The sequence below is a fragment of the Hyperolius riggenbachi genome, chromosome 11 (assembly GCF_040937935.1).
Source record: "Hyperolius riggenbachi isolate aHypRig1 chromosome 11, aHypRig1.pri, whole genome shotgun sequence".
NCBI classification, from domain to species: Eukaryota; Metazoa; Chordata; class Amphibia; order Anura; family Hyperoliidae; genus Hyperolius; species Hyperolius riggenbachi.
The window spans coordinates 28,970,372-28,983,373 of NC_090656.1; the positions used below are offsets into that span (position 1 = coordinate 28,970,372).

The window sequence follows — 13,002 nt, forward strand, 5'->3', positions numbered from 1 at the left end:
GAGTTGATGCCTGATAACATTTGTAAGACAAGAAGAATGGCAGCAGTGCTGACTATACAGTACTGTACAAATAAGCAGCCTGGGAAAAATGATGAATAATGTCAAAGTAAACAAAAGAGGATGCAGTGTTACCACTTCCACTTTGCAATTACTGACAAGGGTATCGTCACAATCCTCCCACGAGATTGTACGCACTCTCGGGTATCTCTTCCCTTGTTAGCGATGATGCTCCTGGTAGCGTGCGGGGCACAGTTTAGTGCAGATCAGAGTGGGCCTACTCACTGCAAAACTAAGGAGAGTAGAGAGGCAAGTGCTAAGTCCTGCCCACGGAGGTTTTGGAACCACTTGCATTACAGTTGCGAGTGGCTTATGATTGGCTGCATTTTGAAGAGAGGCTTCATGATTGGCTCAAGTGTGAGCAGAAAGTTTTGCAGGACACGTACTGCAAGTCCCGCCCACGGAGGTATCGGAGCCACTCACAGGAAGCGAGTAGCTGCCTCTATTCAGTGACTGCTGCACTTTTTAAGGTGCCCTGGATACTGTACCAGTGATTTGTCCAGCCTGGCTATGCAGCCATAAGGTATATTTAACTGTGTAGTCTACCAAATGTGCCAGTGCTTGTACTGTACCTCCAATGGGAGGACAGAGTTAGTCCTTAGTGGCAGAGAATGTACCAGGGCATGCCAGGACATTTTTAACCATTTCTGATATAGTAAACCATTTTTCCTGGTCCCTTGGGGTTTAATATAACTGTCCCTGTTCTCTGTCTGATCCACTTGACTCTTAATAGAGGTCTTGTCTGATACTTGTCTGAAGACCTCTACCAGGGGCGTAACTAGAGGGGAACAGCTCCTGCGATCACAGGGAAGCCCAGAGCTGTGGGGCCCCAGCTACTAACTTTCCCTTTCTCTGATACTTGGAACTATACTTCGGATCAGGTGTTTTTGTGGCTACACTTGTTATGGGTGGGAAGATCGTGATGGCCACACCTGTTTTATGACTCTTGTGAAATGGACCTCCAGGCTGTGAAGGGCACTCAGAGGAGGCAAGGGAAGAGGTGTGAACATTAGGGACGGCCCCATCTAAGTTTCACTGCTGATAACCATCTGTAAATATAATCTTCTCTAATGAATCTCTCGGATTGTAACTTGGTTCTTCACCCCCCAGGACCTCCTGACATAAAAGGCAGAGCTTCCATCTTTAAGGTCCACCTGCGTCCCTTGAAGCTGCGTGAGAGTCTCAGTAAGGACGACTTGTCGAGGAAGCTGGCGGCTCTGACGCCTGGCTTTACAGGTGAGGCTGCCACAAGGTCTGTGTCTTCTCCTGCTTGTCTCTCGTTCCCTCAGTCTGATCCATGACTGTCTGCCGTGTTTCAGGTGCCGACATTGCCAATGTATGTAATGAGGCAGCTCTCATTGCAGCCAGATACCTGAATGAGTACGTGGTGGAGAAGAACTTCGAGCAAGCCATTGAGCGTGTTGTTGGAGGTGAGGAAATGTCAGCAGTGTAAGGAGAGAGAGCAATGTAGTGTGACCATACACTTGTGTACTGTACTCACCCGAGTATAAACTGGTGGTGCCACTAATAGTAAAATATTGGTAATTCAAATTGCCAATATTTTACTATGCACTACCCAGCACCCATTCTCAGTTCAACCCTTCGCTATAAGTTCCTGAATCACCTTCCTCTCCACCTAATGTCTAACCCTAACCCCCCTGTAGATGCCTAACCTGCCTATTGCCTACCACCCTTTGTTCACCACCAAAAATAACACTTATGCCGCAAGATGTAAGGGTTTTTGTTTTTTGCACATGCAAAAACATACAAACTATTTTGTAAATTATAGCAGAAGTGCAATTCTCATTTGAGTTGCATTAGATTTGCAGCGAACACGTTTTCACACATTTGTAATTTGCATGAAAATTTTAATCAGTGCGAACTTTGCCTAGCTGAGGACAGATGAGGAGCAGTGTAGACAGGTCATGTTCCTGTGCTTTGGATCATTACCACAATTATCTGCTGAACTCCTACATGTCAGATTGTGACTCAATCAATGACAAAAAACATTAAATGTGTATTGCATGAGCTAACCTCCTCAACCATGCCTATCTATACCCTTTGTCCTCATGTCTAAATGGACCACATCCCGCCACGATGGTTTTCGATTGGTCCATATTCATGCTGCATAAATTTGTATTCATAGCATCTTTAGATCCTGGTAAACGCCCTCACATTTCCTCTGTTCTCAGGGCTGGAGAAGAAGACCCAGGTTCTGCAGCCAGAGGAGAAACGCACTGTGGCCTATCACGAAGCCGGCCATGCTGTGGTTGGCTGGTTCTTAGAACATGCAGATCCTTTACTCAAAGTAAGTAGACACACCCTGGGCCGAATTCGGACATTTTACCGTCCAAGGCCCACTGTCTCCAACCCCGCACCTTGGGCGCCCAGGAGGAGGCGCCTAGGAGGAATAAAACTTTGTTAAAAGTACAATAAAATAGGAGGTGGCATACCACCCCCAGCTTATATTCGGGTCAAACATTTTTCCCAGTTTTTTTTTTTAAAGGGGAACTTCAGCCTAAACAAACATACTGTCATTAAGTTACATTAGTTATGTTAATTAGAATAGAAAGGTAATATAATCTCTTACCCACCCTGTTTTAAAAGAACAGGCAAATGTTTGTGATTCATGGGGCCTGCCATCTTTGTCATGGGGGCAGCCATCTTTTTGGTTGAAAGGAGGTGACAAGGAGCAGGAGACACAGTTCCAACTGTCCTGTGTCCTGATCACCCCTCCCAGCTGCACACGCTAGGCTGCAAATGCCAAATTCAAAATGTAAAGAAAAAAAAATATTGCACCAAAAAAGCAGAACAAGAACAACATCATCAGAAATCCCATCATGCTTTGCACAGCATCAGGGAAAAAATGCCCGGGCAGTTTTCTTCTGTGCAGCTAAAAATGAGGCTTGTATAAGAGAAACAAAGTTCTCACCAGGCCTTTTCAGTGCTGCGGAGTCAATTTTTAGTCTGGAGGTTCACTTTAAGGTAAAAGTTGTGGGGTAGTCTTATACTCGGGTTGGCTTATACTAGAGTATATACAAGTACTTGTCCCTCTATGGTAGGGGAGTAAAGCTGGTCAGCAGCTCATGTGGCATACCAAATTTATTCAGTTTGTGCAGAAAGAATACCTTCTGCTGGGCTTTTTTTCTGAATTCTGGTAGTGTTCAGTTTTCATCTTAAATTATTGGTCAAACACCCTGCACATTTCGGTCTCGCCGATGAGAACTGGGGAGTGTGTGGAGGAGTGTTTCTTAAAATCCGCAATCAGCTCAACCATTTTTGCTGCGTTGAGAACAAGCTTGTCATCCCAGATTCTCTCAATCTCACTGCAGTAAGTGTGCTCGCCGTTGCTGTCGATGAGGCCTAGCATTCAAACTTCAAAGTAAATTCTATTCAGTTTGTAATTGGACCAGAATAACTCCCTGTACATTTTTATTGGTCCAAAGTCAAGCTACATAATATTTACATGAAATTTGAATGCAGCGAGAAATTATTTGCATTGCATTGAGCATCCCTATTTGGCACAATTGAAACACAGCCACAGTTTCAGTCCTTTACGGTGAACACTAGGTGGCAGCATTGTAGTGATTATTATTACAGTTTAGCTCTAAGCTCTAGAGGCGCACATAACTTTGGTCTGCATGCAAAATGCAGGAAGCTTGGAAATACACTTTTCGTTTTGATTGGTCCATTTCCCAGTGGCATATCATCTGCATTAAATTTTTATGCAAGCCAGAACAATTAGCATTTATCATCTATAGCAATGACTGATACTTTTCAGCTCTGGGCTGTTTGAATTAGTCAGGACTGAACTTACTGCTTTGTCTATAGATCCTCTTAAAGGACCACTGACATGAGAGGGATATGGAGGCTGCTATATTTATTTCCAGTGGTTAGCGCTCTCGTCTTGCAGCGCTGGGTCCCCGGTTCCAATCCCAGCCAAGTCAACATTTGCAAGGAGATTGTATGTTCTCCCCGTGTCTGTGTGGGTTTCCTCCATGCACTCCGGTTTCCTCCCACATCCCAAAAACATACAGATAAGTTGGTTAGCTTCCCCCTAAAAAAAATTGGCCCTAGACTTAGATATATACACTACACGATAGATACATACATACATACATACATACATGCATAGACATATGACTATGGTAGGGATTAGATTGTGAGCTCCTCTGAGGAACAGTTAGTGACAAGACGATTTATACTCAGTACTGCGCTGCGTAAGATGTCGGCGGTATATAAATACTAAATATTAATAATAATTTCCTGTTATACAATACCAGTTGCCTGGCAGCCTTGATGATCTATGGGGCTGCAGTAGTGTCTGAATCACATCTGAAACAAGCATGGAGCTAATCTTGTCAGATCTAACAATAATGTCAGGAACATCTGTTCTGCTGCATGCTTGTTCAGGGGCTATGGCTAACAGTATTCAAGGCAGTGGATCAGCAGGTCAGCCAGGAGACTGGCATTGCTTAAAAGGAAATAAATATGGCAGCCTCAATATCCCTCTGGCTTCAGTTGTCCTTTAACCACTTAAGGACTGCAGTCATAAAACCCCTTAAGGACCAGAGCCTTTTTTTCCATTCGGACCACTGCAGCTTTCACGGTTTATTGCTCAGTCATACAACCTACCACCTAAATGAATTTTACCTCCTTTTCTTGTCACTAATACAGCTTTCTTTTGGTGCTATTTGATTGCTGCTGCGAGTTTTACTTTTTATTATATTCATCAAAAAAGACATGAATTTTGTCAAAAAAATGACTTTTTTAACTTTCTGTGCTGACATTTTTCAAATAAAGTAAAATTTCCTATACATTTGAGCGCAAAAGTTATTCTGCTACATGTCTTTGATAAAAAAAAAACCATTCAGTGTATATTTATTGGATTGGGTAAAAGTTATAGCGTTTACAAACTATGGTGCAAAAAGTGAATTTTCCCATTTTCAAGCATCTCTGACTTTTCTGCGCACCTGTCAGGTTTCATGAGGGGCTAAAATTCCAGGATAGTACAAATACCCCCCAAATGACCCCATTTTGGAAAGAAGACATCCCAAAGTATTTAGTGAGAGGCATGGTGAGTTCATTGAAGATTTTATTTTTTGTCACAAGTTAGCGGAAAATGACACTTTGTGACAGGAAAAAAAAAAAAAAAAAGTTTCCATTTCTTCTAACTTGCGACAAAAAAAAATGAAATCTGCCACGGACTCACTATGCTCCTCTCTGAATACCTTGAAGTGTCTACTTTCCAAAATGGGGTCATTTGTGGGGTGTGTTCACTGTCCTGGCATTTTGGGGGGTGCCTAATTGTAAGCACCCCTGTAAAGCCTAAAGATGCTCATTGGACTTTGGGCCCCTTAGCGCAGTTAGGCTGCAAAAAAGTGCCACACATGTGGTATTGCCGTACTCAGGAGAAGTAGTATAATGTGTTTTGGGGTGTCTTTTTACACATACCCATGCTGGGTGGGAGAAATATCTCCGTAAATGACAATTTTTTTATTTTTTTTACACACAATTGTCAATTTATAGAGATATTTCTCCCACTCAGCATGGGTATGTGGAAAAATACACCCCAAAACACATTATACTACTTCTCCTGAGTACGGCGATACCACATGTGTGGCACTTTTTTGCACCCTAACTGCGCTAAGGGGCCCAAAGTCCAATGAGTACCTTTAGGATTTCACAGGTCATTTTGAGAAATTTCGTTTCAAGACTGCTTCTTACGGTTTAGGGCCCCTAAAATGCCAGGACAGTATAGGAATCCCACAAATTACCCCATTTTAGAAAGAAGACACCCCAAGGTATTCCATTAGGAGTATGGTGAGTTCATAGAAGATTTTTTTTTTTTGTCACAAGTTAGCGGAAATTGATTTTAATTGTTTTTTTTCACAAAGTGTCATTTTCCGCTAACTTGTGACAAAAATAAAATCTTCTATGAACTCACCATACTCCTAACGGAATACCTTGGGGTGTCTTCTTTCTAAAATGGGGTCATTTGTGGGGTTCCTATACTGCCCTGGCATTTTAGGGGCCCTAAACCGTGAGGAGTAGTCTTGAAACCAAATGTCGCAAAATGACCTGTGAAATCCTAAAGGTACTCATTGGACTTTGGGCCCCTTAGCGCACTTAGGGTGCAAAAAAGTGCCACACATGTGGTACCGCCGTACTCAGGAGAAGTAGTATAATGTGTTTTGGGGTGTATTTTTACACATACAGATGCTAGGTGGGAGAAATATCTCTGTAAATGACAATTATTTGATTTTTTTTTACACACAATTGTCCATTTACAGAGAGATTTCTCCCACCCAGCATGGGTATGTATAAAAATACACCCCAAAACACATTATACTACTTCTTCTGAGTACGGCGATACCACATGTGTGACACTTTTTTGCAACCTAGGTGCGCTAAGGGGCCTAACGTCCTATTCACAGGTCATTTTGAGGCATTTGGATTCTAGACTACTCCTCACGGTTTAGGGCCCCTAAAATGCCAGGGCAGTATAGGAACCCCACAAGTGACCCCATTTTAGAAAGAAGACACCCCAAGGTATTCCGTTAGGGGTATGGTGAGTTCATAGAAGATTTTATTTTTTGTCACAAGTTAGTGAAAAATGACACTTTGTGAAAAAAACTATAAAAATCCAATTTCCGCTAACTTTTGACAAAAAATAAAATCTTCTATGAACTCATCATACACCTAACAGAATACCTTGGGGTGTCATCTTTCTAGAATGGGGTCATTTGTGGGGTTCCAATACTGCCCTGGCATTTTAGGGGCCCTAAACCGTGAGGAGTAGTCTTGAACCCAAATGTCTCAAAATGACCTGTGAAATCCTAAAGGTACTCATTGGTCTTTGGGCCCCTTAGCACAGTTAGGCTGCAAAAAAGTGTCACACATGTGGTATCGCCGTACTCAGAAGAAGTAGTATAATGTGTTTTGTGGTGTATTTTTACATATAACCATGCTGGGTGGGAGAAATATCTCTGTAAATGACACATTTTTTATTTTTTTTTACACACAATTGTCCATTTACAGAGAGATTTCTCCCACCCAGCATGGGTATGTGTAAAAATACACCACAAAACACATTATACTAGTTCTCCTGAGTATGGCGATACTACATGTGTGACACTTTTTTGCAGCCTAGGTGCGCTAAGGGGCCCAACGTCCTATTCACAGGTCATTTTGAGGCATTTGTTTTCTAGACTACTCCCCACGGTTTAGGGCCCCTAAAATGCCAGGGCAGTATAGGAACCCCACAAGTGACCCCATTTTAGAAAGAAGACACCCCAAGGTATTCCGTTAGGGGTATGGTGAGTTCATAGAAGATTTTATTTTTTGTCACAAGTTAGTGAAAAATGACACTTTGTGAAAAAAACAATAAAAATCCAATTTCCGCTAACTTTTGACAAAAAATAAAATCTTCTATGAACTCATCATACACCTAACAGAATACCTTGGGGTGTCTTCTTTCTAAAATGGGGTCACTTGTGGGGTTCCTATACTGCCCTGGCATTTTACGGGCCCAAAACTGTGAGTAGTCTGGAAACCAAATTTCTCAAAATGACTGTTCAGGGGTATAAGCATCTGCAAATTTTGATGACAGGTGGTCTATGAGGGGGCAAATTTTGTGGAAACGGTCATAAGCAGGGTCGCCTCTTAGATGACAGGATGTATTGGGCCTGATCTGATGGATAGGAGTGCTAGGGGGGTGACAGGAGGTAATTGATGGGTGTCTCAGGGGGCGGTTAGAGGGGAAAATAGATGCAATCAATGCACTGGGGAGGTGATCGGAAGGGGGTCTGAGGGGGATCTGAGGGTTTGGCCGAGTGATCAGGAGCCCACACGGGGCAAATTAGGGCCTGATCTGATGGGTAGGTGTGCTAGGGGGTGACAGGAGGTGATTTATGGGTGTCTCAAGGTGTGATTAGAGGGGGGAAATAGATGCAAGCAATGCACTAGCGAGGTGATCAGGGCTGGGGTCTGAGGGCGTTCTGAGGTGTGGGCGGGTGATTGGGTGCCTGCAAGGGGCAGATTAGGGTCTAATCTGATGGGTAACAGTGACAGGTGGTGATAGGGGGTGATTGATGGGTAATTAGTGGGTGTTTAGAGGAGAGAAGAGATGTAAACACTGCACTTGGGAGGTGATCTGATGTCGGATCTGCGGGCGATCTATTGGTGTGGGTGGGTGATCAGATTGCCCGCAAGGGGCAGGTTAGGGGCTGATTGATGGGTGGCAGTGACAGGGGGTGATTGATGGGTGGCAGTGACAGGGGGTGATTGATGGGTGATTGACAGGTGATCAGTGGGTTATTACAGGGAATAACAGATGTAAATATTGCACTGGCGAATTGATAAGGCGGGGGTCTGAGGGCAATCTGAGCGTGTGGGCGGGTGATTGGGTGCCCGCAATGGTCTAATCTGATGGGTAACAGTGACAGGTGGTGATAGGGGGTGATTGATGGGTGATTGATGGGTAATTAGTGGGTGTTTAGAGGAGAGAATAGATGTAAACACTGCGCTTGGGAGGTGATCTGATGTCGGATCTGCGGGCGATCTATTGGTGTGGGTGGGTGATCAGATTGCCCGCAAGGGGCAGGTTAGGGGCTGATTGATGGGTGGCAGTGACAGGGAGTGATTGATGGGTGGCAGTGACAGGGGGTGATTGACAGGTGATCAGTGGGTTATTACAGGGAATAACAGATGTAAATATTGCACTGGCGAATTGATAAGGCGGGGGTCTGAGGGCAATCTGAGCGTGTGGGCGGGTGATTGGGTGCCCGCAAGGGTCTAATCTGATGGGTAACAGTGACAGGTGGTGATAGGGGGTGATTGATGGGTGATTGATGGGTAATTAGTGGGTGTTTAGAGGAGAGAATAGATGTAAACAATGGATTTGGGAGGTGATCTGATGTCGGATCTGCGGGCGATCTATTGGTGTGGGTGGGTGATCAGATTGCCCGCAAGGGGCAGGTTAGGGGCTGATTGATGGGTGGCAGTGACAGGGGGTGATTGATGGGTGGCAGTGACAGGGGGTGATTGACAGGTGATCAGTGGGTTATTACAGGGAAGAACGGATGTAAATAATGCACTGGCGAATCGATAAGGGGGGGTTTGAGGGCAATCTGAGCGTGTGGGCGGGTGATTGGGTGCCCGCAAGGGTCTAATCTGATGGGTAAAAGTGACAGGTGGTGATAGGGGGTGATTGATGGGTAATTAGTGGGTGTTTAGAGGAGAGAATAGATGTAAACAATGGATTTGGGAGGTGATCTGATGTCGGATCTGCGGGCGATCTATTGGTGTGGGTGGGTGATCAGATTGCCCGCAAGGGGCAGGTTAGGGGCTGATTGATGGGTGGCAGTGACAGGGGGTGATTGACGGGTGATTGACAGGTGATTGACAGGTGATCAGGGGGGATAGATGCATACAGTACACAGGGGGGGGGGAGGGTCTGGGGGGGTCTGGGGAGAATCTGAGGGGTGGGGGGGTGATCAGGAGGGAGCAGGGGGCAGTTTAGGGACTAAAAAAAAAAAATAGCGTTGACAGATAGTGACAGGGAGTGATTGATGGGTGATTAGGGGGGTGATTGTGTGCAAACGGTGGTCTAGGGGGTGGGCAGGGGGGTAGTCTGAGGGGTACTGTGGGCGATCAGGGGGCAGGGGGGGGGGCAGATCAGTGTGTTTGGGTGCAGACTAGGGTGGCTGCAGCCTGCCCTGGTGGTCCCTCGGACACTGGGACCACCAGGGCAGGAGGCAGCCTGTATAATACACTTTGTAAACATTACAAAGCGTATTATACGCTTCCTATCCGGCGATCGTCGGGTTAACAACCCGCCGGCGCTTCCGATTGGCCGGCGGGTTGACGTCGCGGGTGGGCGGAGCCTATTGCCGGCGGATGCGCGCGCATCCCAGCGCGCGATCCCCGGCCAGAGAGTGCCCCAGGACCTGACGCCAATCTGCGTTACGTGGTCCTGGGGCTGCCACTTTGCCGCCGCCAATATGAAGTAGGCGGTCGGCAAGTGGTTAAAGAGACACTGAAGCGAAAAAAAATTATATTATGATTTGTATGTGTAGTACAGCTAAGGAAAAAAAACATTGAGATCAGATACATCAGTCTAATTGTTTCCAGTACAGGAAGAGTTGAGAAACTCCAGTTGTTATCTCTATGCAAAAAAGCTATTAAGCTCTCCGACTAAGTTAGTGGTGGAGAGGGCTGTTATCTGACTTTTATTATCTCAACTGTTCCTGGACTATTTACTTTTCCTCTGCTAGAGGAGAGGTCATTACTTCACAGACTGCTCTGAAAGAATCATTTTGAATGCAAAGTGTTGTGTAATCTGCACATATTATAGAATGATGCAATGTTAGAAAAAACACTATATACCTGAAAATAAAAGTATGAGAATATTTTCTTTGCTGCTAATCTTCTAGTAATTATTCATAGTACACAACCAATTCATTATATCATATATTTTTTTTCGCTTCAGTGTCTCTTTAAGTCTCGTACACACGCCTGCCTTAAGTCAGCTGTGGTGGCCAATTACGATTTAAGGCACCCCCGACACCAAATCAGCGAGTGATCCGCCGGATGGATCTGCTCAACCCCAGCAACTTCACGCATACGCTGCTTGTCGTGCCTCCATCACTCCACCGCATAGCAACACAGCGCGTCGTCAGCTACATATCTACCAGGCATGTGTGCAGCCCGGCCCAGCAATGTCAACCAAGGGGATCGGGTCCTGATCTCCGATGAGCGACATGCGTTGGAAGTGTGTCCGAGCCCTTACATGCCGGTATCTTTCTGTGATCTATAGCAGCAGCAGTACGACAATAGCATAGCAGCCATGCTCTCTGATAATGAGCCTCTGTCTGATCAAAAAATGTATATGGGCAGCACAGTGGTGTAGTGGTTAGCGCTCTCGCCTTGCAGCGCTGGGTCCCCGGTTCGAATACCAGCCAGGTCAACATCTGCAAGGAGTTTGTATGTTCTCACCGTGTCTGCGTGGGTTTCCTCCGGGCACTCAGGTTTCCTCCCACATCCCAAAAACATACAGATAAGTTCATTGGCTCCCCCCTAAATTGGCCCTAGACTACAATACATACTCTACATGATACATACATAGACACATGACAATGATAGGGATTAGATTGTGAGCTCCTCCGAGGGACAGTTAGTGACAAGACAATATATACTCTGTACAGCGCTGCATAAGATGTCGTCGCTATATAAATACTAAATAATAATAATAATAATAATATCCGTATGATTGTTCTCTGTCTCTAGGTATCCATCATTCCTCGGGGGAAGGGCTTGGGCTACGCTCAGTACCTCCCCAAAGAGCAGTATTTATATACCAAGGAGCAGTTATTTGACCGCATGTGCATGATGCTGGGAGGCCGGGTGGCCGAGCAGATCTTCTTTGGGCGCATCACGACGGGAGCGCAGGACGACCTGAGGAAAGTGACGCACACCGCTTACTCTCAGGTGAGGGGGAGGGGCCCTGGGGGAGGTGTGGTTGTGCTGGGCATGAGGAGGGGGCTCTGCCAGTGGTGCCATGGTAGATAGTAGGGAGAATCAAACATATGCAAATCCTTCCGAGTTTGAAAATGGACCAATCAGTTTTTAAACGTGGGTTTTCAAACTGCATATATTTGCATAAAAATGAGCATGATATCGGAAGCTTTTGCATCTGACTGATCATCCCTAGTAGATATGTGTACTTCCCAGCTGATACTGCAGACATGGAGTGAGTCGTATGGCCACCACCCTGCATGACTGAGGGGGAGGTGCACTGGAGGAGGTATGACTGTACTGTGCATAAGGCTCTGCCAGTGGTGCCACGGTAGATATAAGGGTTTCCCCAGCTTATACTGCAGACATAGAGCGAGCTGTATCGCCACCACCATGCATGACTGTCCCATTCCTCCTGCAGATTGTCACCTTCGGAATGAGTAAGAAGCTAGGACAGGTGTCTTTCGATTTGGCTCCTCGGGGAGAGATTCTTGCGGATAAGCCATATAGCGAGGCCACCGCAGAGGTGATTGACCAGGAGGCCAGAGATCTCATCAATGCTGCCTATGAGAGGACGCTGGAGCTGCTGACTCGCTGCAAGGATCAGGTGGAGAAGGTTTGTCCCGCTACTGCCGTTATATGAGCTTATGGGTAATTCCCACCCCCAGCTGGAAGCAGGATCAGGATGTTCTGTTAAGGTGCCAATTAATCTATCGATTTTGCGGCCCGATCAACCAGCTGGTACAATTAAAGTTGAGAAGGATCTCAATCATGTGCACGGTGGAAACGGCACTTAACCAGTTCACCCCCAAGGGTTTTTATCCTAACGGACCAGAGCAATTTTCAGTTGTCAGCGCTCCTCCCTTTTATTCCCTAATAACTTTATTACTACTTATCACAAGAAAATGATCTATACCTCGTTTTTTTCGCCACCAATTAGGCTTTCTGTGGATAGTACATTTTGCTAAGAATTTTTTTATTCTAAATGCATTTTAATGAGAAAAACAGAAAAAAAAAGAAAAAAAATCATTATTTCTCAGTGTTCAGCCTTTATAGTTTTAAAATTAAACATTCTCCTGTGGATAAAACAAACACGTTTTATTTGCCCAGTGGTCCCGATAATTAAACCGTTTAGATTATGTCCCTACCACAATGTATGGCGACAGTATATTATTTTGAAATATAAGTGGTTATTTTTCTGTTTGTTCTGGCCATAATTACAAGCCCCTATGTAATAAATTAAAATTAATTTTCCCCCATAAAATATAGAATAAAAAAAGCTGAGTCCCTAAGGCAACTATTTATTTATTTTTTTTAAGCTGATTTTTTTTTTTTACAAGTTTTTTTTTGGGGGGGAGGGTTGGAAGTGTAATTTTATTAATGATGTGTATATACTTGAAAATGTATGTATTTTGTAAGTGTAATATA

At 44.8% G+C, this 13,002-nt stretch overlaps 1 protein-coding gene across 2 annotated transcripts in view; it reads left to right on the forward strand.

Annotated features, from left to right (window-relative positions):
- The window catches only part of LOC137539267 (mitochondrial inner membrane m-AAA protease component AFG3L1-like), a 44,286-nt gene that overhangs the window by 27,887 nt on the left and 3,397 nt on the right, over window positions 1-13,002 (forward strand). For both annotated transcript variants that reach the window (XM_068261823.1, XM_068261824.1), the window contains exons 11-15: window positions 1,168-1,293; window positions 1,377-1,487; window positions 2,250-2,365; window positions 11,347-11,547; window positions 11,996-12,190. In XM_068261823.1, the coding sequence (XP_068117924.1) occupies window positions 1,168-1,293; window positions 1,377-1,487; window positions 2,250-2,365; window positions 11,347-11,547; window positions 11,996-12,190 (749 nt within the window). The remainder of the gene's footprint in view (window positions 1-1,167; window positions 1,294-1,376; window positions 1,488-2,249; window positions 2,366-11,346; window positions 11,548-11,995; window positions 12,191-13,002) is intronic.